The sequence below is a fragment of the Phyllobates terribilis genome, unplaced genomic scaffold (assembly GCF_046119375.1).
Source record: "Phyllobates terribilis strain yellow unplaced genomic scaffold, ASM4611937v1 Scaffold_4__5_contigs__length_816908805, whole genome shotgun sequence".
Classification (NCBI taxonomy): domain Eukaryota; kingdom Metazoa; phylum Chordata; class Amphibia; order Anura; family Dendrobatidae; genus Phyllobates; species Phyllobates terribilis.
Window position 1 is genome coordinate 229469593 of NW_027362764.1, and position 21463 is coordinate 229491055.

General features: G+C 39.6%; 1 protein-coding gene across 7 annotated transcripts in view; it reads left to right on the forward strand.

The window, feature by feature from the left end:
- ULK4 (unc-51 like kinase 4) overlaps positions 1-21463 on the forward strand; it is a 988030-nt gene that overhangs the window by 90472 nt on the left and 876095 nt on the right. For all 7 annotated transcript variants that reach the window (XM_073678125.1, XM_073678126.1, XM_073678132.1 and 4 more), the window contains 7 exons: positions 5159-5238; positions 5595-5664; positions 9399-9513; positions 15382-15486; positions 16362-16422; positions 19816-19991; positions 20523-20569. In XM_073678125.1, the coding sequence (XP_073534226.1) occupies positions 5159-5238; positions 5595-5664; positions 9399-9513; positions 15382-15486; positions 16362-16422; positions 19816-19991; positions 20523-20569 (654 nt within the window). The remainder of the gene's footprint in view (positions 1-5158; positions 5239-5594; positions 5665-9398; positions 9514-15381; positions 15487-16361; positions 16423-19815; positions 19992-20522; positions 20570-21463) is intronic.

The following is a 21463-nucleotide window of genomic DNA, read 5'->3' on the forward strand; positions in this document are numbered from 1 at the left end:
TTTTGATGCCTTCAGTGTGAATGTACAATTTTCAAAGTCATGAAAATACAGAAAAATCTTTAAATGAGAAGGTGTGTCCAAACTTTTGGTCTGTACTGTATGTCTGGAGAGTATACCTCAGATGGAAGGCTGGAACGTTGTGTATGTGATATCCAAGGGAGATCTCCATGTATGTTAGTGTTAAGAAGGGATAAACTGTATATTTAGTAATAATTTTAGCCAGTGTTCAAGAGTTTTTTTTTTTTTTTTACTCGAAACGCTTATGGCATTTTTTATGCACCCCATCCCATAATATATGCTTTGTCGTCTGAGATGTCCATTTTTTGTTTTTTTCTACAAATTTTTAAAAGAATTTGCCAATAAAGATTGTTGAATTTTAATCAATTGCCTGGTGTGTTGAGCTGGATCCATCTTCACTTCCTCATATTTAGTAATACCCAGTATTATGGTGCCAACATATACCGCAGTCCTGTAGGATTCCTTTATTGTAAATGTGTGAAATTATGCCCAATTTTAATTTTTTTCTGTTTTTTGTGTTGTTCAAATACACACAAAAAAAATAAACGTGTAATTGTAATAATTTTCTGGGAGAAATACTTCATTTTCTGGAACAAATTCAAGGGTGTCCATACGTAAGGCCATGACTGTAGTTAAAGTCAAGTGGGCAGCAGGGTGACTCAGTGGTTAGCACTGCAGTCTTGCAACACTGAGGTCCTGGGTTCAAATCCCACCAAGGACAACATTTGCAAGGAATTTGTATGTTCTCCCCGTGTTTGTGTGGGTTTCCTCCGGGTTCTCCGGTTTCCTCCCACACTCCAAAGACATACTGATAGGGTATCTAGATTGTGAGTACCAATGGGGACAGTGATGATAAAGTCTGTAAAGTGCTGTGGAACTAATGGCGCTATATAAGCTAGTGAAATAAATACATTTATTTAACGAGGATTTCAGACATGCCAAAGTTTGTTTGCTTTTGCTTTAAAACCTGACGAATGTTTTTCCTGTGTGTTATACTCCTAGACAAGCCCTTTTTAATGTTAATTGTTGGTTGTCTAAATATTTGGAAAATGTAAAATGCCCAGGCTTTAGCTACATACCATACGGGTATATTGCTCTCTATCACACAGACGTCTGAAATGTTGTTGTAAACTGTTGATTGTTTAATGGCATTAGAGGGGTTATCGGAGTAGGATTCTAAAACTTAATTTTTAATAGTTTTTATGAAAAGCTGAGCATTTGTTATTGTAATGTATGTAATAAAGGCTGGTAGTAAGTGACCTGATGTAATGGAAGATGGGCAACCACCTGATAGTATTGCTCTGCCCAATGAATGGTAGTTAGATTCTGGTTAAATACTCCGGTTTGGTATTCTACCCTCTCTCTGATATCTAGTATCGTGAGTATGCGGGGTATGGAGACCCTGGAAGTGTAGGTTTCCAACCTGTGGCTTTCCACTTGTGATGGTAAATTCACAGCGCTAAAGCCACAAGTGCACTTTAATAATGGCTGCTGAGCCCCGGGCCACTAGGGCACATTACACCAGCTGACCTGTATATTCTGCCGAGCCGCCTTCCGCAGCGGGATATCGTTCACCTTCCTCTAGGCCTGAAGCGTGATCTGTTTGCAAGCAAACCCCCTGGTGGCCACGGACCAGGATTCACATTGGATCCGTGGATTAAGTATATTTGTCTCATTGTTCAGAATTTTCTTTAAGTCCAAAACCGATTTAACTACAATACACATTAAATTCATGAAGAAGAGAATATGGAAGGAGTTCTGAATGTTATCATTTGTATATGTCTGCTATGGGCTTCCTGGGATGTAGGCTAACAGATATTAAACATAAGTTTATTCTGGCTGTCCTGAGCTGCGGAGACATTGTCCAGACAAACTAACACCAGGGGAAGAGGAAACTCGCTGAACAAGGTATTTGTCTTGGTTCTACCCCCATCTAGTGGCCATTAATGATAACTACAACATGATATTATCAGGGTTCTCAGAAGCTGTCCACGCATGCAGTAACAGTGAGCGTTTGCTATACAGCTGATCGGTCAGTAGATTTTACAATACTAACTGCATTTCTTAGACCCTATGATGCTTATGTACTTACTTTAAAATTCTATGTTCAATTGTCTGTAATCCTGATATTAATATGAGTTCACCAAAAGCGCTTGTGTGTCACTTTTATTTATCCTACTCCAATTTCTCATTTTGCAGTTTCCAAATAAGATCTGTGCCTCACCTAACATCATTTTCTAGCCTTTTATGACTAACTGGTTATAAAAAAATATTAGAGATGTTGTGGGACTAACCTTTTAACCCTTTACCATCATATATTTGTCATTAATTCTTTGGAATGCATTACCCATGACAGTTCGATTAATTCCCAATACCCACAGTTTCAAGCGGACCCTAAAAACCCATTTCTTTAGACTGGCGTATCGCCTCCACACACTATCTGTCCATCCCAGTTGTCCGTCCCAGTTTTCCCCCATATTAAAATCTCAATTTCAGGTTCATACCAACCATGCACATAATAGCCTCGGTCAGGACTGCACACATGTATTATTTATCCTATATAGTATAACAAGGCTGCATTATACAATATATGTATATTCTACCTTTTGTGTCTCCCCCATTTCCTCATAGACTGTAAGCTTGTGAGCAGGGCCCTCACTCCTTTCGATATGAGATATGCTTATTCTGTATTGTTTGTATAAGTCCCCCCTAAAATTTGTAAAGTGCTGCGGAATATGTTGGTGCTATAAAAATAAAAATTATTATTATCACAAATCTACTATTATTCCTGTTTACAGTGCTCAGCATAAATGAGTACACCCCCCCCCCTTGAAAAGTAAGATTTTAATCAATATCTCACTGAAAACAATTTCCAAAATTTTGGCATTTTTGTCTGCGTTTCATAAAACATTTTTTTAACCCATAACATGAAATTAAAGTAACTTTCATTACAAAATTAGTTGATGCAAAAATTGAATACACCCCACATCAAAAACAACTACATCTAGTATTTTTTATATGACATCTAAGATTTTTTTGGGCCGCACCAAGTCTTCTAGGCATGGAATGAATACGTTTGTGACATATTGCAACATCTATCTTTTTCCATTCTTCAAGAACAACCTTTTTTAGAGCCTGGGTGCTGGATGGAGAGGGATGCTCAACTTGTCTCTTCAGAATTCCCCGTAGTTGTTTGGGATGGGTTCAGATCCGGAGACATACCTGGCCACTTAATCACTTTCACCCTGTTCTTCAGAAATACAACAGTGGCCTTAAACATGTGTTTTGGATCATTGTCATGTTGGAGAAATGCATGTCTACCAATGGCATTGACTGATGGTAGCATCTTTTTTTTCAATATAGAGCAGTACCTCTGTGAATTTTTGATGCCATCAATGAAATGTAGCTCCCCAACACCAGCAGCACTCATTCAGCCCTACATAAGGACACTGCCACCGCCATGTCTCACTGTAGGCACTCTGCATTTTTCTTTGTACTCCTCACCTTTGTGACACCGTACAGTTGTGAAGCCATAAGTTGCAAAAACATTTATCTTGTTCTCATCATTTCAGAGTTTAGATTTCCCAGTAGTCTTTTAAGCATGGCCACTGTTGGCGGGTTTTTTTTGTACATGGACTTTAGTAGAGGCTTCCTTCATGGATCACACCTATGTATGCCATTCCTCTGCAGTGTACTCCGTATTGTGTTACAGGAAACATTCACTCTGGTTTGGCTCTCTACTTCTTTAGCTAACTGCAGTGAACTTGCATGTTAATTTTCTTAAACCTTTCTTATTGGAAGATGTTCTTGTTTAGTTGATAACTTTTGTAGTTGCTCTGGAGGTCTGTGTTAGATGGTTGTAATTCCATCTTTGTTACATTTTGGTATCACTTTTGGCTACTGTAATCTGACTGACAAGTAAAGCTTAACTGATCTTCTTGTAGCCTTCACCTTTCTTGTGTAATGAAATAATTTTATTTCTCATGTCTTGTGACATTTCTCTTCCTTGTGGTGCCATTGCTGGCGACATGAAGTGAGAAGGGATTTTTTTTATATTAAGTAACGCCCATTAAACTGCTAGACACTTGTTTAATGAAAAATTACACTTGGCTGTGGATGAATTCTTGTTAATTGGAATTTTGTAGTTGAAACTTTATCTTATATTGTTAGAAAAATTACTTTTTTGGGTGTGAAAAATAACAAAATCTTGTTTGCAATCAACGGCCCACATTTTATGTATTTTATAGTATGATATTCTGTATAAAATGTTGATTATGAAAGGTTTTCTGACATATGTTGGGGTGTACTCATTTATGCTGAGCACTAAATATATTTATGGATGATCAGATTTTGTCTTGTATATTAAGTACAATTTAATCTGGCAATAAAGAGACCTGACATTTTGGATTGTTGGTTATTTGCTGAAAGGTACAGAATACTTACCTTGTAAAGGCAGGAAATCTTCAGGGCTTAGAAAATAATAGAGTGAAAATGGAAGAACAATAAGGAGCCCCTGGGGTCAGAAAGGCAAAGCAGTGTGCAAGGGTATGCTGGAGGTGTCAGATGAAGACTGAATCCAGCCATGGGAGGCAGACTTGCCAAATTGTGCCATTGGTTAGCCGATAGAATAAAGGGGATGTTATTTTCTCATATGAGCGAATATTGTGTCTTCTGCTTTGAAGATTATGAGGGGGGATAGTTTCCACAACTCCACTGTCACCGGCTTTGTAGCTAGAATGATCCTGGAGACCATTTTTTTGTGGTCCCCAAAGAAGGGCCATGTATAAAGTTGCCAAAGACTGCTTCCTATGAAATTCTTCTAAGATCAGTGTCAGTGACTGTTCTAACCATTTGTTCGACACTGAAGTCTATTTAGGGCATGTCCACCGGATAGGCAAAAAGCCACCAGATGCAGAATAGTCTCAAAATATGTCTGGGAGGATAGACATGTACTATAGGATTGTTAATGATATATTGATTATTGCTTTTCAGTCTTTTACTTCCAGCCTTGTCTGGATTATGCCACAAACCTGTGAGCATTTCTGCATGCTAACTTAAATAAATATCACTGTCCTTTAATTCTCCCGTACAGAGATTTTATATCTTTCTAACCTGGGATATCCCTCTTTTATTATTCCAGGTTAAATACAGAAGCTGCAGAGAGTGACACTAAGGACAGGCCTGTAACTCCAGGAAACGTGCACAAGTCATTTAAGATTGGTGTGTATCAGCAGTGATTGCTACCTTTTTATTTCAGTATATCCACCGGGATCTGCGTGCAATCTAATGACCAGGACGCCTGCCGACACTTGATGCATGGCTGCTGTCAGGGGAAACAGGAATCCAAAGGATGTATTTTTTTTTTCTGTCTGATCCTTTTGTTTCCCTGGAGAGGAATGAGTCTGTTGTATAGCTGATTGTTAATCAATGTCATTTTGCCTTTTATTGTCATTTGTAGATTGGCAGATTGGCATATATATGCTGTAATTATTATTATTATTTTTTGTGTGTGTGTGTGTTAAAATTTTTACCAAATTTATACGTACATTTTTGCATGTTTTTTCTTTTTTATATAGAAAATCCTGAACTTTTAAGACCCAAAAGTGCGCTGGATGGAGAATCAAATGAGGCAATTTTCTCATTAAGGTAATTAAAATAAAGGGCATTGAATAGACTATCACTGCTCTATCCCGTAATAATGCTGCTCCCAATAACTCATGTAATTGGATCATCATTCTCGTCTTCGGGTGGTGCTCCATGGCAGAAATAAAGTCCTCATGTACTCATAGTTTCAAGGAGCAGAAAGACCACGGTACTCACCAACATGTAAAATAAAGTGGTTTATTGCATTAGCAGTACAAGGCTTGTTTAACCCCATTCATGTACCTGTAATGGAATAAAGCACTTCATTTTACCTCTTGGTGAGTGCCGTGGAATTTCTGCTCTTTGAAGCATTGAGTAAAAGTTTTTAGAACTCTTTTCTCTAGCAAAACAGTCATTTAGTGGTCGATTTGAGTATGGCAGCGCCAGAACCCTTGAATAATTCCTTGTAAAAGGGTCTGCAAAGTTAAGATATGGATGACCTGTCCATGGTATCGGTAGGTGTTCGACCAGTAATCAGTTGTTATCTGCCCCAGCGATGGCCTGATGTAAATAATATACAAGGGGGACAAAACCGCTCTGTACCCTGTTTTGTGGCTATTTCTGGGTACTGCCCCTTAGCTTCTATCCATCTAACGATGAGATACGGCTTATATCCGTCTCCCAGGGAATATACAGCAAAAATGGCCGCGCTCCAAACGTGAGATAGTAAAAAAAAAAAAACCTGTGGTCTTTATTCACCCATGTACCTGCGTCTCCCAGAGAAGATACCAGCTGATTGGTGGGGAGACCCTCGCCAATCCTACAGATAGATCATCAACTAGTTTAGTCCCACAAAACCCCTTCAATAATCGGATGGACTGGTCGTAAAATACTTTGCCTGATGGTAGAGAGAACTGTGAAGCTCCGGCCATTACTTCTCTGCCCATCACTAATTTGTATGTGAAGCACTCTGTGTCCTGTCGGAGAGAGATTTGTGTGGTTGTTTTTTGCCGCTCAGTCCATTCTTCTTGCCAAGGATTCATCAGTATGATCAGTGCAAGTCACTTCATGACGATTCTTGGAAACTGAAGAGGTTAATAAACCGCAAGGAAGAAAGCTCAGCTCACCCATATGAAGGTCCGATGCCGGGAAAACATGCGTTGCTGCAGGAAAACCAACTATAAGAAAGGGGATTCCAGCATCGATAAAAATGCACTTTATTGAAAAATGATTAAAAAAGTCGCAACTCCAGTATTGACCATAACTAACAAAGGCGTTTCAGACTGCCGTCTTTAGTCACTGTGATCATTAAGGACAGCAGTCTGACGCACATTTGCTAGTTATGGTCGAACTGGAGTTGCGACTTTTTTATTCATTTTTCAGATCCCGATGCTGGAGTCCCCTTTTTTCTACCTGATATTAATCCGCTATTTAACACTAGACCACTTAGTAAAACAATATTCAGCCCACCAATGTACCCAAAATCACCAGCTATCAGCCCTTTATTTTACACTAGACAACCACCAAGCATAATGGTAAGCCTTCTTTTACTCTAGACCACCAAGTATTAACCCCTTTTCTAACCTAGACTACATGCAAAGGTGGTAGCACCAAACTTAATCAGCCCCTTACGTTAGAGCAGTGTTGACTCAACTCCAGTCTTCACGGCCCCCCACACGTCCTGTTTTCAGGATTTCCTTAGTATTGCACAGGTGATGGAATTATTATTAAGGCATCGGAAATTGCCACAGGTTCTCTCACCTGAACAATACTAAGGAAATCCTAAAAAACTCACCTGTTGTGGCCGGTGAGGACGCAGTTTGGGAAACCCTGCTTTACACCATTAGGAAAGATTTAATCCACATGAAATGTTCATTTTCATGTCTTCTGTCAAGCCCTGGTTGTGTCTTCATAGTGCAAAAACTGTTATGCTTTTAAGACTTTTTGGGAATAATGAGATTGATTAATTATTTTGCTGCTATGTGACTAAAGTAAGCCATTAACCCGTTCCTGCCATATCCACTTTTATCGTTTTTCCTCCTCTTCCCAAAGCCAAACTTTTTTTTTTCTTTTGTACAAAAATAGCCGTGTGAGGATTTGTTTTAGCAGGACTTGTAGTTTTGAATGATACCATTCACTTTACATTCTCCCTCTTTTCAGTACAATATATGGTTATGTAAATGGTGAAAAATGGCACAATTCTGCATTTATTTATTTTTTTGAATTGTTCATACACCATTCGCTGTGTGAGAAAAAAAAATGACTTCGCAACATGATTCTTAAGATTAATTTGATAATAGCGATTCCACATTTTTGTTTTTTAGTTTGTGTGTTTCTCCATTTTCTGAGACCCGTAACTTTTTTTTTTTTACATTTTTCTTCCAATGAGCTGTGCGACGGCTTGTTTTTGTGAGACAAGCTGCCATTTTTATTGCTGCCCTTCTAGGTTACAGACTATGTTTTCATAGCTTATTACATTTTTAAGGGAGTGCTACCACTGACAATGTCAATTGTAATTGTAGCAGTTTTTTATTTTTCTTTTATTTGTAGAGTTTACTGTTTGGTTGGCAGATGGGTTCCAGAAGGATTGCGCTGCACCATCGATACATTTAAATGTTGCTGTCAGAGTTTAAAGGGGGTCTTAAGAGGGTTAAACAGCAGTGACCAGAGATGGCTACTTTCACTGCTGTTACCAGCAGATGGCACTTCCCAAGAATTGAGCATGTTAGGCACCTACACTTGACTTGTTATGTACATGTATGTCACATGTATGTCAGAAAGGGGTTAAAGTCTTTGTCTAATTTAAGTAAAAAGCTGCCCATAGGCAACAATACTTAAAGGGATATTCCCATCTGCAAGAATCAATCCCAATATGTAATCAGAATATGATTAGCAAATACCTCCAATTAGAAATGTAGGATAGTTATTTTGATAAGCCATGTTGCTTACCCCATGTGCAGGGCATTGCAGTAGCTTAGGTTTCCACGGTTACGACCACTCATATAGTGACAGTTGTTTGTTAGTGGCCATAACCATGGATATCTAAGCTAATGCAATGGGGTTAGCGACATAGCGAATCAGAAGAACTATGCTACATTTCTAATTGGAGGTGTTTGCTAATATTATTACACCTAGTAGATGGGAATACATTTTTAACAATACATGGTGAAATACAGTTTTCTGCAGGATGCAAACAAGCCCCAGTGGAATATTCTGGAGGCAGCACAGGTGCAAAATACTGAAGAACATCCCCTCACACACCTATCATCCATGAGTGGGTTGGATGCTGGGGATATTAAGTGCTCACTTTATAAAAGGCATCAGTCACACAGATACGTGTAGTGCACCATGCTGACTTACAGCCTGCTGGTCACGTCCATTAGCTTAGATGGCCTATCCAATATATGGACTGATGTCAGGCTATGCTCCCTTAAGAAAAAACGTAGCATAGTAATAAAGCATGTGTAGGGACCGGTCCGCTCTCCTATTAATCAAACGGCACAAAACAAAAAAAAGATATTGTGCTGCATAGCGAATAGACCTAATCCAAAATTCCAGTGGATAGTTAAGTCATCTGTATTTTCTTCCCTCTTCTGTCTGCCTGCGCCTCTCAGCAATGATTGTAACACGTAGTAAGCAATTAGCTATTGGAACGCTACAGCCTCATAGGCATATATACTCGTACCGTGATGTACGATGTGTGAACCTGGCCTTATACAGTGATGCTAACCGTTCATTACCAGACATAGGTTACAATATTTAGCTGTGTAAGATGATGACTTGTGACCATTTTGCAGCTCATATACCACCCCGAGAGCAAGCACTGCTACGACCAAAGCCAGCAAGCTACTGCAGCTAGAAGATAAAGTACAGCGGTCTATGCTAGCAGCGTCAGATGCTCCAAAGCTCATGGTATGCTTTCTTTTATTGCATTATTTGTATGTTTTATGGCTTATTTGTCCTTATACGTTCTAATATTTAATGCTTTAAAGCATAGTTTAAAATTGATATGTAAAAAAAGTCTGGGCCCCCCACCAATCCTTTTCTCCTTTGTGTCCTTCTGTGGTCCTTTACTGCCTCAACTGTGTGCAAATTGCCCCCTCCCTATTATTCTGATGGGACATCTTCAGATCAAGTGGCCCAAGGATTTCTCATGTGATCAATCTCTTCTTCCGAACTCCTTTTGTCAGCTTTTTTCATTTTGACAAAACTTCTAAGGTGCAAAGAAAAGAGTTAAAAGTGATTGGAGATACATGGGCAAAATGTATATTTCAGTATAAACGATCATTTTGCAAACTCTTTTTTTCTTCAAACTGATGAATTTTAGAGGGGTTGTCTTATATTCATAAATGGTTGAAATTTCAATGTGCTTATTAAAACTAGCAATTTTTGTATTTTACTTCTTATTAAAAATCCTCTCTGTTTTCAAGAACAAAGGCATATTATTTTTTTAGTTTACAGTTTGTTGTATTGGTTACAGTTCACCTCTACAGCGGCCAGTTTCCTTAAAGGGAATCGGTCAGCAAGTTTTTGCTATGTAATCTGAAGACCGCATGTAGTAGGGGTTAAAACACAGATTTCAGGGATGCCTCTTTTATCAAGCTCCATGCTTGTTTTGTTTGCTTGCAATGATTGTTTTAGCACTTGGAGCTTATCATTGCTGGAACATAGCAGCACAATAGTCGGACACTGCCCCCTCCTGTGATAAGCAGCTCATTGTCTATGGACATTGTATATATAGAGTCTGCTGTGGGCGGGGTTAGCTTCCTCTGCTCTGCTTCATGCTAGATCTGAAAACTATGCGTCAGAATGGCTGCACCCAGTAATCTAAGTAATACATCATTGGATTCAGCTTCTTTTTGAGTACATCATGCTGCTCTCAGATGAGGTAGCAATACCTGCTGACCGATTCCCTTTAACAAGAATGAGCACTTGCAAGCCATTTGCTAAGCAGCTTGCATGCGGTGTTCTGAAGCTAGCTGCATCTGGTTAGCTTCAGAGAGAGCCCCTGCTCTTCTGTGATGCTGCCTGTAAAGGCAAAGCTGCCTCTGCTAACAGCATTGGAAAGCGCGCAATATGGAGCATTGGTTTAGCTACGCCACCGACCCAAACTGTCAATCTTCAGGACCGCATCACCCACCGGCAAGCAGCAGGAACAAATATGAGACCGTTCTTTTAAATGTATGAGCTTTAAAATATATACTCTATATTTGCAAAATAACTATGCTTGTGCCGAGTACATTTTTTAATGCCTAAAGAAATAAGTGACCTTCGCTAATTTACTTCATAACATATACAGAAAGATCTCATAGATGCATTCACATTCTCTACTTCAATCTATCTGTTGTGTTTTTTTAATAAACTGCAGATACATGTTGTTTCTATAAGAATGGCCAAAATGGTGAATCATTGGGTATTGGCCTGGGTGCGGTGATAGGCAGTACCTGCATTTGTGCTGCAGGGGTCACTGTTGCCCCTTTTACTACTTGTGATGTCTTATTCGGTGCTGCAAACAGAGTAAAAAATGTTGTATTATTTGCCTTAATATCTATAATTGTTTATTTTTTCTTATTTTATGTGTTTAACAACTTTCCTCTAATTAGCAACTTCACATTTTAGAACAAAATGGTTTTGATTGTATTAATATTAACCACTATTATGTCTTTATAATTCTGTTACAGGTTAGCCCTGAGCTCATATTAATTTATTTTACCAGCAATAGAAAAGCATTAATTACACACAAAGTAACATTGTTAATAAGGTTTAAAAAATGACCCAGGTCCATCTAGTGCAACCTATTATCCAGCGGTGTAACTTGAAAGCACAGGCGACCATTTGTAATGTACGTTATCGGTTTCCATCCGTCTGATCCTCTAGTGGCGTATTTAGTGAGGTCATTATTAACCGTTTTTATTCTCCAATCTTTAAAACTAATTATCCCTTTGCTCCTTATATTTATTCAATTAAAATTTATTCAGCCTAAAGTGTCTGATGATTAATTAATTTATTTTACTCACTTATATAGTGCCATTAATTCCACAGCGCTTTACAGAAATTATGGGCACTGTCCCCATCGGGGCTCACTATCTAGATTCCCTACCAGTATGTCTTTGGAGAGTGGGAGGAAACCGGAGCACCCAGAGGAAACCCACGGAAACATGAGGAGAACATACAAACTCCTTGTAGATGTTGTCCTTGGTGGGATTTGAACCCAGGACCCCAGCGCTGCTAGGCTTCAGTGCTAACCACTGAGCCACTGTGCTTTATCACCTTGAGAAGCCAATATATCTTAGATGATGACTCTGCCGAGCTGTTGTGTGTGGGGAGAGGGGAGTAAGCCATTTCAAGAGTCATCCGACCGTGGCTTATCTGCCTATAGAACAAGTGGATTTGCAGGAAAAAATCAAACGATCCTTTACCCCAACATAAGGGATCGTGGGAGATGAGTTGGAAGGCACCTTACATGTTAGATGGTTGGCCAATCTCACCAAAATGTATACAGGGCCTTTTAGCCTTTTTTTTCCTCCATGTTAAAGGGAACCAGACAGGAAATTCATGCTCCCCATGCCACAAGTAGCATGAATTAGACACTGACTGTTGCGGCCTTGTATATTTTACTCTGCAAAACCGCAGCATTACTTGAAAATGCATCTCGAATGAGCTTGATTAACAGATCTCTCCCTACTTGTGTATGAGAGATCTGTCATTTTAGGGGAAGCCGAGTGGGGAAAAGCCAGTTTTCATTTTTTCAATGATATTTACAAAACCTATTCTTTTCCACTAAAATGTTGCTTTAGCCCCAAATTTTTCATTTTCACAATTGGAAATGGGAGTAAATCGACCCCACAATGTGTCATTTAATTTTGACCAAACGTGGCAATACCTCATATACATAATAACCTAATTAATACAGTTGAAAAATTAGTAATGTTCATTAAGTTTAACTGAGGATTGGAAAATGATAAAGGGAATAAGGTATATATACAACCATAATGCATAATTCTCTCCCAAAAGAGCAAATCTTTCCCTCCTGATCCCAATTGTCGATCTACTAGACCAAATATTCAGAAAATAAATTCACACACTGCTGTTTGGACACACAGCAGAGCCTGGACAGGATGAAATCACAGATATTTGATTTTTGAAGCTCCAACTTGGCTGCAGTAGACTGTGGACGCCATGTCACTATTAGAGAGCTCCTGAGGTGGCCAAAAAGAAGCCCTCCCACAAGTGACCCATTTATGGAAATTACTCCCCTCAAGGGATTCTAGGGGTGTAATCAGGTGCTTCACTGAATATTTATAACATATGATGGTGAAAATGAAAAATCACGTTTTTCTCCACTAAAATGTTGCTTTTGCCCCAAATTGAGTATTTTCACAAGAAGCAATAGGAAAAAAAGGGACACAATTTCTCCTGAGTACACCAATACCGCATATGTGGTCAGTAGGTGGTACTACTGTTTGGGCCCAATGCAACACTCTGAAGAGAAGGAGAGCCATGTTGCAGTGCAGATTTTGGTGGAATGGAGATTTACAGATGCCATGTCACATTAGCAGTGTCCCTGAGAAGCTAGAACTGCAGAAGCCCATCTCCCCATTTCACATACAATTGTGTTCAAAAGTTTACATACCCCGGCAGAATTTTTCCTTTTATGACCTTGTTTCAGAGAATATTAATGATAACAAAAAAACTTTTTCTCCACTCATGGTTATTGGTTGGGTGAAGCCATTTATTGTCAAACTACTGTGTTTTCTCTTTTTAAATCTTAATGACAACCAAAAATATCCAAATGACCCTGATCAAAAGTTCACATACCCCAGTTCTTAATACAGTGTATTGCCCCCCTCTAACATCAATGACAGCTTGAAGTCTTTTGTGGTAGTTGTGGATGAGGTTCTTTAATTTCTCAGATGGTAAAGCTGCCCGTTCTTCTTGGCAAAAAGCCTCCAGTTCCTGTAAATTCCTGGGCTGTCTAGCATGAACTGCGCGCTTGACATCTCCCCAGAGTGGCTCAATGATATTGAGGTCAGGAGACTGAGATGGCCACTCCAGAGCCTTCACTTTGTTCTGCTGTAGCCAATGACAGGTCGACTTGGCCTTGTGTTTTGGATCGTTGTTATGCTGGAACGTCCAAGTACGTCCCATGCGCAGCTTCTGGGCTGACGAGTGCTAATTTGCCTCCAGTATTTGCTGATAACGTGCTGCATTCATCTGTCTTTCAACTTTTACCAAGTTTCCTGTGCCTTTGTAGCTCACACATCCCCAAAACATCAGCGATCCACCTCCGTGCTGTACTGTAGGAATGGTGTTCCTTTCATCATAGGGCTTGTTGACCTCTGTCCAAATGTAACGTTTATGGTTGTGGCCAAAAAGTTCAGTTGTGGTCTCATCACTCCAAATTACCTTGTTACAGAAGTTTTGAGGCTTGTCTCTGTGCTGTTTGGTGTATTGTAGATGAGATACTGTGTGGCATTTGCGCAGTAATGGCTTTCTTCTGGCTACTCAACCATGCAGCCCATTTTTCTTCAAGTGCCTCCGTATTGTGCATCTTGAAACAGCCACACCGCTAGTTTTCAGAGAGTCCTGAATTTCAGCTGATGTTATTTGTGGGTTTTTCTTTGAATCCCAAACAATTTTCCTTGCAGTTGTGGCTGAAATTTGTGTTTTTCTACCGGACCATGGTTTGGGTTTTATAGAGCCCCTGCTTTTCCATTTGTTAATCACAGTTTGAACGCTGCTGACTGGTATTATCAATTCCTTGGATATCTTTTTGTATCCCTTTCCTGTGTTATACAGTTCATATACCTTTTCCCGTAGATGCATTGACAATTCTTTGCTTTCTCCATGACTCTCAATCCAGAAATGTCAGTGGCTGGATGAAAGATGCAAGAGTCTGTGTGGATCCCAGAAACTCACTCAGCTTTTATGCACACACACTGATTACATGCGAACAGGTCACAAGTGAGGATGTTACCTTTAGTAGCCATTCAAACCCATTTGTGTCAAATTCTGAGCATGTTATCAGGCCAAAATCACCAGGGTATGTGAACTTTTGATCAGGGTCATTTGGATGTTTTTGGTTGTCATTAAGATTTAAAAAGAGAAAACACAGTAGTTTGAGAATAAATGGCTTCACCCAACCAATAACCATGAGTGGAGAAAAAGTTTTCTTGTTATCATTCATATTCTCTGAAACTAGGCCAAGAAAGGAAAATTCTACCGGGGTATGTAAACTTTTGAGCACAACTGTAGATTGAGCCATGAAAATGAAAAATTACGTTTATATTTTACTAAAATGTTTTGGTCCCAAATTTTCTATTTTCACAAGGGGTATTAGGAAAAAATGGACATCACAATTTGTTATTCAATTTCTTCCAAAAGTGGCGATACGTTGTCAGAAATTACTGTTTGGGCATACAACAGGGCTCAGAAGAAAAGCAGCGCTATTTGACTTTTGTAGCACAAATTTAAATTTGGTTGGAATAGATTGCTAGCGCCATTTGTAGAGACCCTGAGGTGCCAGAATAGGCGAAACCAGACTTTGTGGATTGCATAAATTGAGTAAAGGACTTCAAAAACACCATGTTACAAATCTAACGGAAAAAAAACACCCCTGAAAAGACTTGTATGAAAATAAAAATTGTTTGGAGTTTTGATAAGCTTTACCTGTCTCACATTTTTTAGCCACTTTTATATTTTTGTTTTCCTGTTTGTTATTCTGTCCCAGAATAATGAATTTTATTTCTTCCGTCCTGTAACTTGTATTTTGTCTTTTAGGTGGAGAACACCTTCACAAATCAAGAGGCTCTTGAAAGGAAGATAAAAGGTCTCCTATTCACAGACTCAGATCTTATTGTGTCGCCTATTATAGACAACCCAAAGGTATTTTATTTTGATGGTTTATATTTATAGACAGTCTCTGTTCACATATTTGAGACGTTTTATTTTAGGAAGGGGTCCAGCACGCTGGTGTGATAACTATTGTATGTCTGTATATTTGTACTCAAATAGTTCAGATAGTTAAGAATTTCATATAGTCTGTTCCTCTGGGGTGAGGATTTTCAGTGTTCAGGGGCAAAAAATAAAATCCTGTGAGCTCCATTAGAAAATTGTCCCCTTACTGAAGCCCTGTTTTCTTCCCACTGATCTGACAAGATTTGTGGAGTAACCCTACCATTGCCAAGGCAACTGTATGAAGCCTACTTAATGGGCCCCATGTATGATACTTGCTTGGGCATCTTGCAGTTACCTCTGCAACAACATTAATGTCTCTTCACGCCAAATGTTAGATCAAGCTGGGAGAGCTTAAAGGGTTATTCCCAAAAAATCAAGTTATCTCATATCCATGGACCTGAGATGGGAGCTCTAAAATTCTTAAAAGGGGGTTCTGCAGCCTCCACTGAAATGCAGCAGAAATACACATGGGTAATCTCACTCATTGTCTATCGTAGTGACCGAGAAAGCCAAGAGCTGTACTCTTTATCCAGCACTCCTAAAAAATGTAATAAAAATGAATGGCGCACAGGCTGAGCATGCTTACCTCTGCTCCACTCACGACAGGACTGCCGAGCTCCTCACTCAGGATGGTTCTATCTGCCAGCAGCTGGACCCCCAGCAATCAGCAAATTAATGCCTTATGTATGGGTGTTGAGAGAACTTTGATTTTTTGGGGGAATAACCATTTAAGTGGGGGTAAACTTTAGAAATTTTACAAAAGCATTCAATTATTTAAGTCTATTTTTTTTCCTCCCTTCAAGATTATTAAACCAACTCCGTTAAGATTTGATGGCAAAACATTATCCCTTCCTGCACATTCAGGTAAGACTTTGTTTTACTTCTTAATTTCCAGTTGTAAAATCTGCATTGAACCTTTTTTATTACAAAAAAAATACAATTTAAAAGGGTTACGCCACAAATTATATTTATCACCTATCCTCTCATTGGTGGAGGTCCGACTGCTGGGACCACTGCTGTTCAAAAGAATAGGGAAATCTCTTCTTGTGATCAGTGGGTCGGACCCTCACGCTCTTACCGTAGTAACCCATAAGTTATTAATGTTTGTGGGATAACCCCTTTTAAAGGATTACTACTCTGAGCAACACCTCCACTTTGTTTTTATTTGCTGTACTTTCTTGATATTCTTTATGAAATATTTAGTGCGGCCAAGGTTATAGCTCTTGCTGAACCTTTTAGAGGAATCCCAGCCATCAGTGTTGACATCGGATATATAAAAGATTCTAGATTACTAACATTGGATATTTAGCCACACAAATAGGATAGGTATTGGCTTAAAAGGAAGCTGTTATGTCCAGAAACTGTATTTCCCTGTAGATATACTATTAATCTGCAGGTAAATAGCATTACATTCACGTCTGGCTTACTGCCTACAGGTTAAAAGACGTATAAAAACCTGCACATATGGACAGCATGTGGTTTTTACAGAGAAATTAATAGGAAGATTCTTTTGAGCGTTTTCCAAGCTCTTCTTCAGGCGGTTTTCAGAGCAGCCCCTCTCCAAACACGCCTGCAAGAAATGTCATGTGAACATTCCCTAAGGGACAAGCTGCCCTTTCTTTATCCATGTGATTGTGCTTGCTGAAATCAACAGTTTCAGACATCTTTGATCATTGTTGGCCATGAAAAAAGAGCCCTGTTTCTTGCTAAAAGAAACAATGCTCTTACTCGTGACCAGTTAACCGTACCTAGAATGGCTGGAAGATTTGCATGTACACGTCTATCTTCACATGTTTATCAAAAAATATTGGACCTACAACGCGTGTAGTCCTAGCTGTGCCGATTTCTGGATCGTGAAGTGGCTGCTGGTGCAGCTTGTGTGAATTCTCTGCGTGCCGACAGCTATTGTTCTGTGTATTAACACAGACGATTCTATCGGACATGATGTGCTCCGACTTGTCCAAATGGCTGTCTGTAGTCACAACTAGTAGCCACACACTTCACGGATGTGAATGAATAGAGTCCCACAATAATGTCTATCCGTCTGATCAGCTTACATCCCGCCTGCAGATCAGAGACCGGAGTCCACATGACAGGATCTCTTTAGCTTTGTTCCTCAGCTGCTCAATTCCAGAATGTTGCAGTAATATTTAAAACTTTCTATTTTTCTTCCATCTGTGTTTTTTTCTGTATTTGGTCATGTCTTTTGTGAGCATTCCGATGTCTAAAATGCTTCGATCCAAAACATTATTGCTAATTTATTTAGATTAGTTCACACTGAGGTGTTTTTTTATGTGGATTTTGGATCAGATTCTGCTACAAAACCCACATGAAAATACACTTTAATTACTCTTTAAGCTTAAAGGGGTTGTCCACTTCCCGTACAACCGCTTCTCAATCACTATGTTCCCCCTTAAAGTAATAACAACTATACTCGCTTCTGGTGCCATTCCAGCGGTGTCACTACTGGTCTCCCGGGGATCGTGTGATATATTATGTCCCGTGATCCCTGAGGCCAATCAGTGGCCATTACTCTCCCCTCCTTCGAAAGTAACTGATATCCGGGCGAAGTCAGAGCTGCAGCCGCTTCCTCTGGATATCCGTTACATGTGGAGGAGGGGAGAGTAAAGAGGCTGCTTATTGGCCTTAGGGGCACGGGAGTATAGCAGTTATTATTTTAAAAGGGGGGAACAAGGTGATTGAAAAGAGGTTGTCCGAGTTAATGTTCATTTCAGTGGAAAAACGCTCAGTAGTGCTGTTTTTTTCCATGTGTTTTCCATGTGGAAAAAGAATCAATAATATTATAGTAACACTTCAAATTTGACTACTGGATCAAATGAAGCCGAAAAAAAAACCATGCATACAAACTGTGCCCACAAAAAATTATTTTTGAACATATATATATATTTTTTTTTTTTGCTGTCAATTTTTCAGCTGGAAAAGTCATACGGATCTGCATTTTAATAGTTTGGCCTGTTCTCATCAAGCGTGGTCATGGGGCAGTAGAAAGCCGGCTTTGGGACTGGTAACTTCAAGTGCATGTACAGATGTTCACACACATGATCCACTTTACTTAGCGCTTGTTAGTTCTCCTTTAAATTGCTTCTTCCCAATTATATTTGTATTATATTTGTGCTGTCCATGTGACAATATAGAAAAATGTGATTATTTAGGATGTCTACACACGTGTAACTAAGAATTATTCTGTTATTTCTGGAATGCAGATTATACACATTAGGAGACATCTTCTAACCAAATGCAAAAAAATAGAGACTTTGAAGGTCATAAATGAAAGTAAAATAATAAAGCAACTTCCTCTATTTTAATATGGAAAAGTGGCAGAAAATACCTTCCTCCATCTATTATTCAAATATTGAATGAACAAAGAAATGGCATAATGCACCTAAAATGACAGCGTAATGCCGCGCACCAGCAGGATAGTTGTAATGCTGGATGGAAGTCTTTACTTGCAGTAAAATGCAAAACCTTTCCAACGAGACCAGCTCCCTATATCACGTAGGACACTTATTTGTCTGATTACTGTTATTTTAGCATAGCTTAGACTAATATTACTGTATGATCACTGAATGAACAATATGGCTTTGCTTTGTTTAATACCCTTTCTTTTACTTTCAATGTCTCTATAGCTATGGAGTACATCTAGACCTAGTAATACATCTGTAGCTTTACAATTGGGTGATAAACTTTTTGTTTTTGTCTGAACTTAAAATCTTAGGGTAATTCCTAATGAGCAATTTATTGCTCTCCATCCTTCGCTGGCTAATGCAGTTTTCTGCAATCTGTGAAATGGTGATGGCCATTTTAGAAGAATTCACACAAAGCAAATCCCATTCTGTTCAAATTTAGCACCTTCAGAGAATTCATAAAAACTCTACACATTTGATTTTCATGAAATCAGTTTGTCCTTCTCTAGTATCCATGTATTCTCCTGGACATTATCCTGCTTATTCTTGGTGCTAGATAATGCCGGAGTTTCTGGAATGGCCAAGGAAATTGTGAAATGTATTTTGATAGATTTAGCACTACATTACAGCTGGTATGTACACTAGAGAAAGACACCAGACCAGCGTGGAAACGCGTTGTGGAATAAAAACTGCTTCTTTATATTATCGGATCAAGTATCTTCATTTCGGTTAGGGCAGCCCAAAACGTGAATTGTATATGAGCCCTACATGGAACGTTATAAACGCTGACTTGTCTGTCTAATTGGTTCTTTTGTTTGCTCTGATTTCACAGGAGAAAAACTCGCCTCTTTTAAAGAACCTGAATGGACCAACTTTCTTACACAACTGAGCTCCTTGCTGGATTCGGCGGAGAAGGTGGCACCACGGGCAAAGCTTAATTTACTTTGCTACTTGTGCACTGTATCAGGACATAAGGTGGTGGCCACCAGACTAATCAACTCCCAGATTGTGAGCCACCATTATTATTCTATTATTCTTTTAGTATGGCATGAAACACCTGACTCATATAATATTGAATTACCATATAAAATAAGAATCGTAATGCAGCTATGTGTTACCGTTCCTTCAAATGAGATTGCTGTAAATCCAATGGAACAATATCCTGCTTTCCGCCAACTCCCAGACTGTGCAGCTGGATTATTGAATTTCTTTCTTTCAGGAACACTTTTAATATTATAGTAATATATTAGGCAGAAAAAAAGGGATTTCCTGTTGCTGGAAAATACAATTTTCACATGCAAAGCATTAACTCATTTATTGATTCAGGTTATTTATATTCCACCATTTCCTTTTGGTCTATAAGTGTCACTACTGGTAGGACTGTAGAATTTCACAGACTACTACGTCATTTCTAGTCATATAGTGGTATGAAGCCTTTTTTTTCAAACTGTTCTTTCCCAATATTATTTTCACATTTTTTATGCTTTTTGTTTTTTTTAGTAAATTCTTTTTTTTCAAGTCTTATTTTTTTCATTACAGTTCCCATCTCTTATTCAGCAGTTACGTGGGGCACCAAATTGGGACATGTAAGTAAAAATTTACATAATTTTTTTGCAATTTTTCTATGTTTATTACTTATTGTACCTTTTGACTCTTGTAACGTTTGGTTACATTTAAAGGGGTTGTCCAGTCAAAACCGATAAGTTTGCAGTTACTCTGCGTGACTGCAAACTTATGAATTCCCCCACAGTGCACGCACTGTGCTCTGCAGGGATTCCCTGGTTTCAGAGTCAGGACCGGCGGGTATGTATGAGTTATTCATGCCCCCGGCCAGTGGGCACGGCCTCGCTCCATACACTTGTATAGAACGAGGCGGTGCCAACTGGCTGTCAACGTCACTAGACGGGGCGTGGCCTCACTCCATACAAGTGTATAGAGAATTAGACTGCACCCACTGGCCTGGAGAATGTATAACTCATACATACCCTCCAGTCTCGGGTCAGAAACCGGTGAATCCCTGCAGCGCACAGTGCATGTGCTGGGGAGATTCATAAGTCTGCAGTCACACTGTAACGGGTCTGGGAGGCGGAACCTCTGAGCTACTATACAAGGGGGCGGTCCTTGTAAGGGAGCGGGTGGTGACCAGGGTAGACGGACAGGCAGTCACAGCAGGTGACTGGGACAGTCTCTGAACGGGCAGGAGGTCACGGCAAGTGACCGGGGCAGTCTCTGGATGAACGGGCAGGAGGTCACGGCAAGTGACCGGGGCAGTCTCTGGATGAACGGGCAGGAGGTCACGGCAAGTGACCGGGGCAGTCTCTGGGTAAAGGATTGGTACGACCTGTGGCGGCAGATGATAGACGTGAGCTCCCAGGTGAGCAGGCGAGAGTCTCTGGATAATCGGGTGGTCACAGCATGTGACGGCGGAGCCTCCAGGAAGACCAACAGACAGGTAGCAGATGAGCGCTCCCAGGTGAGCG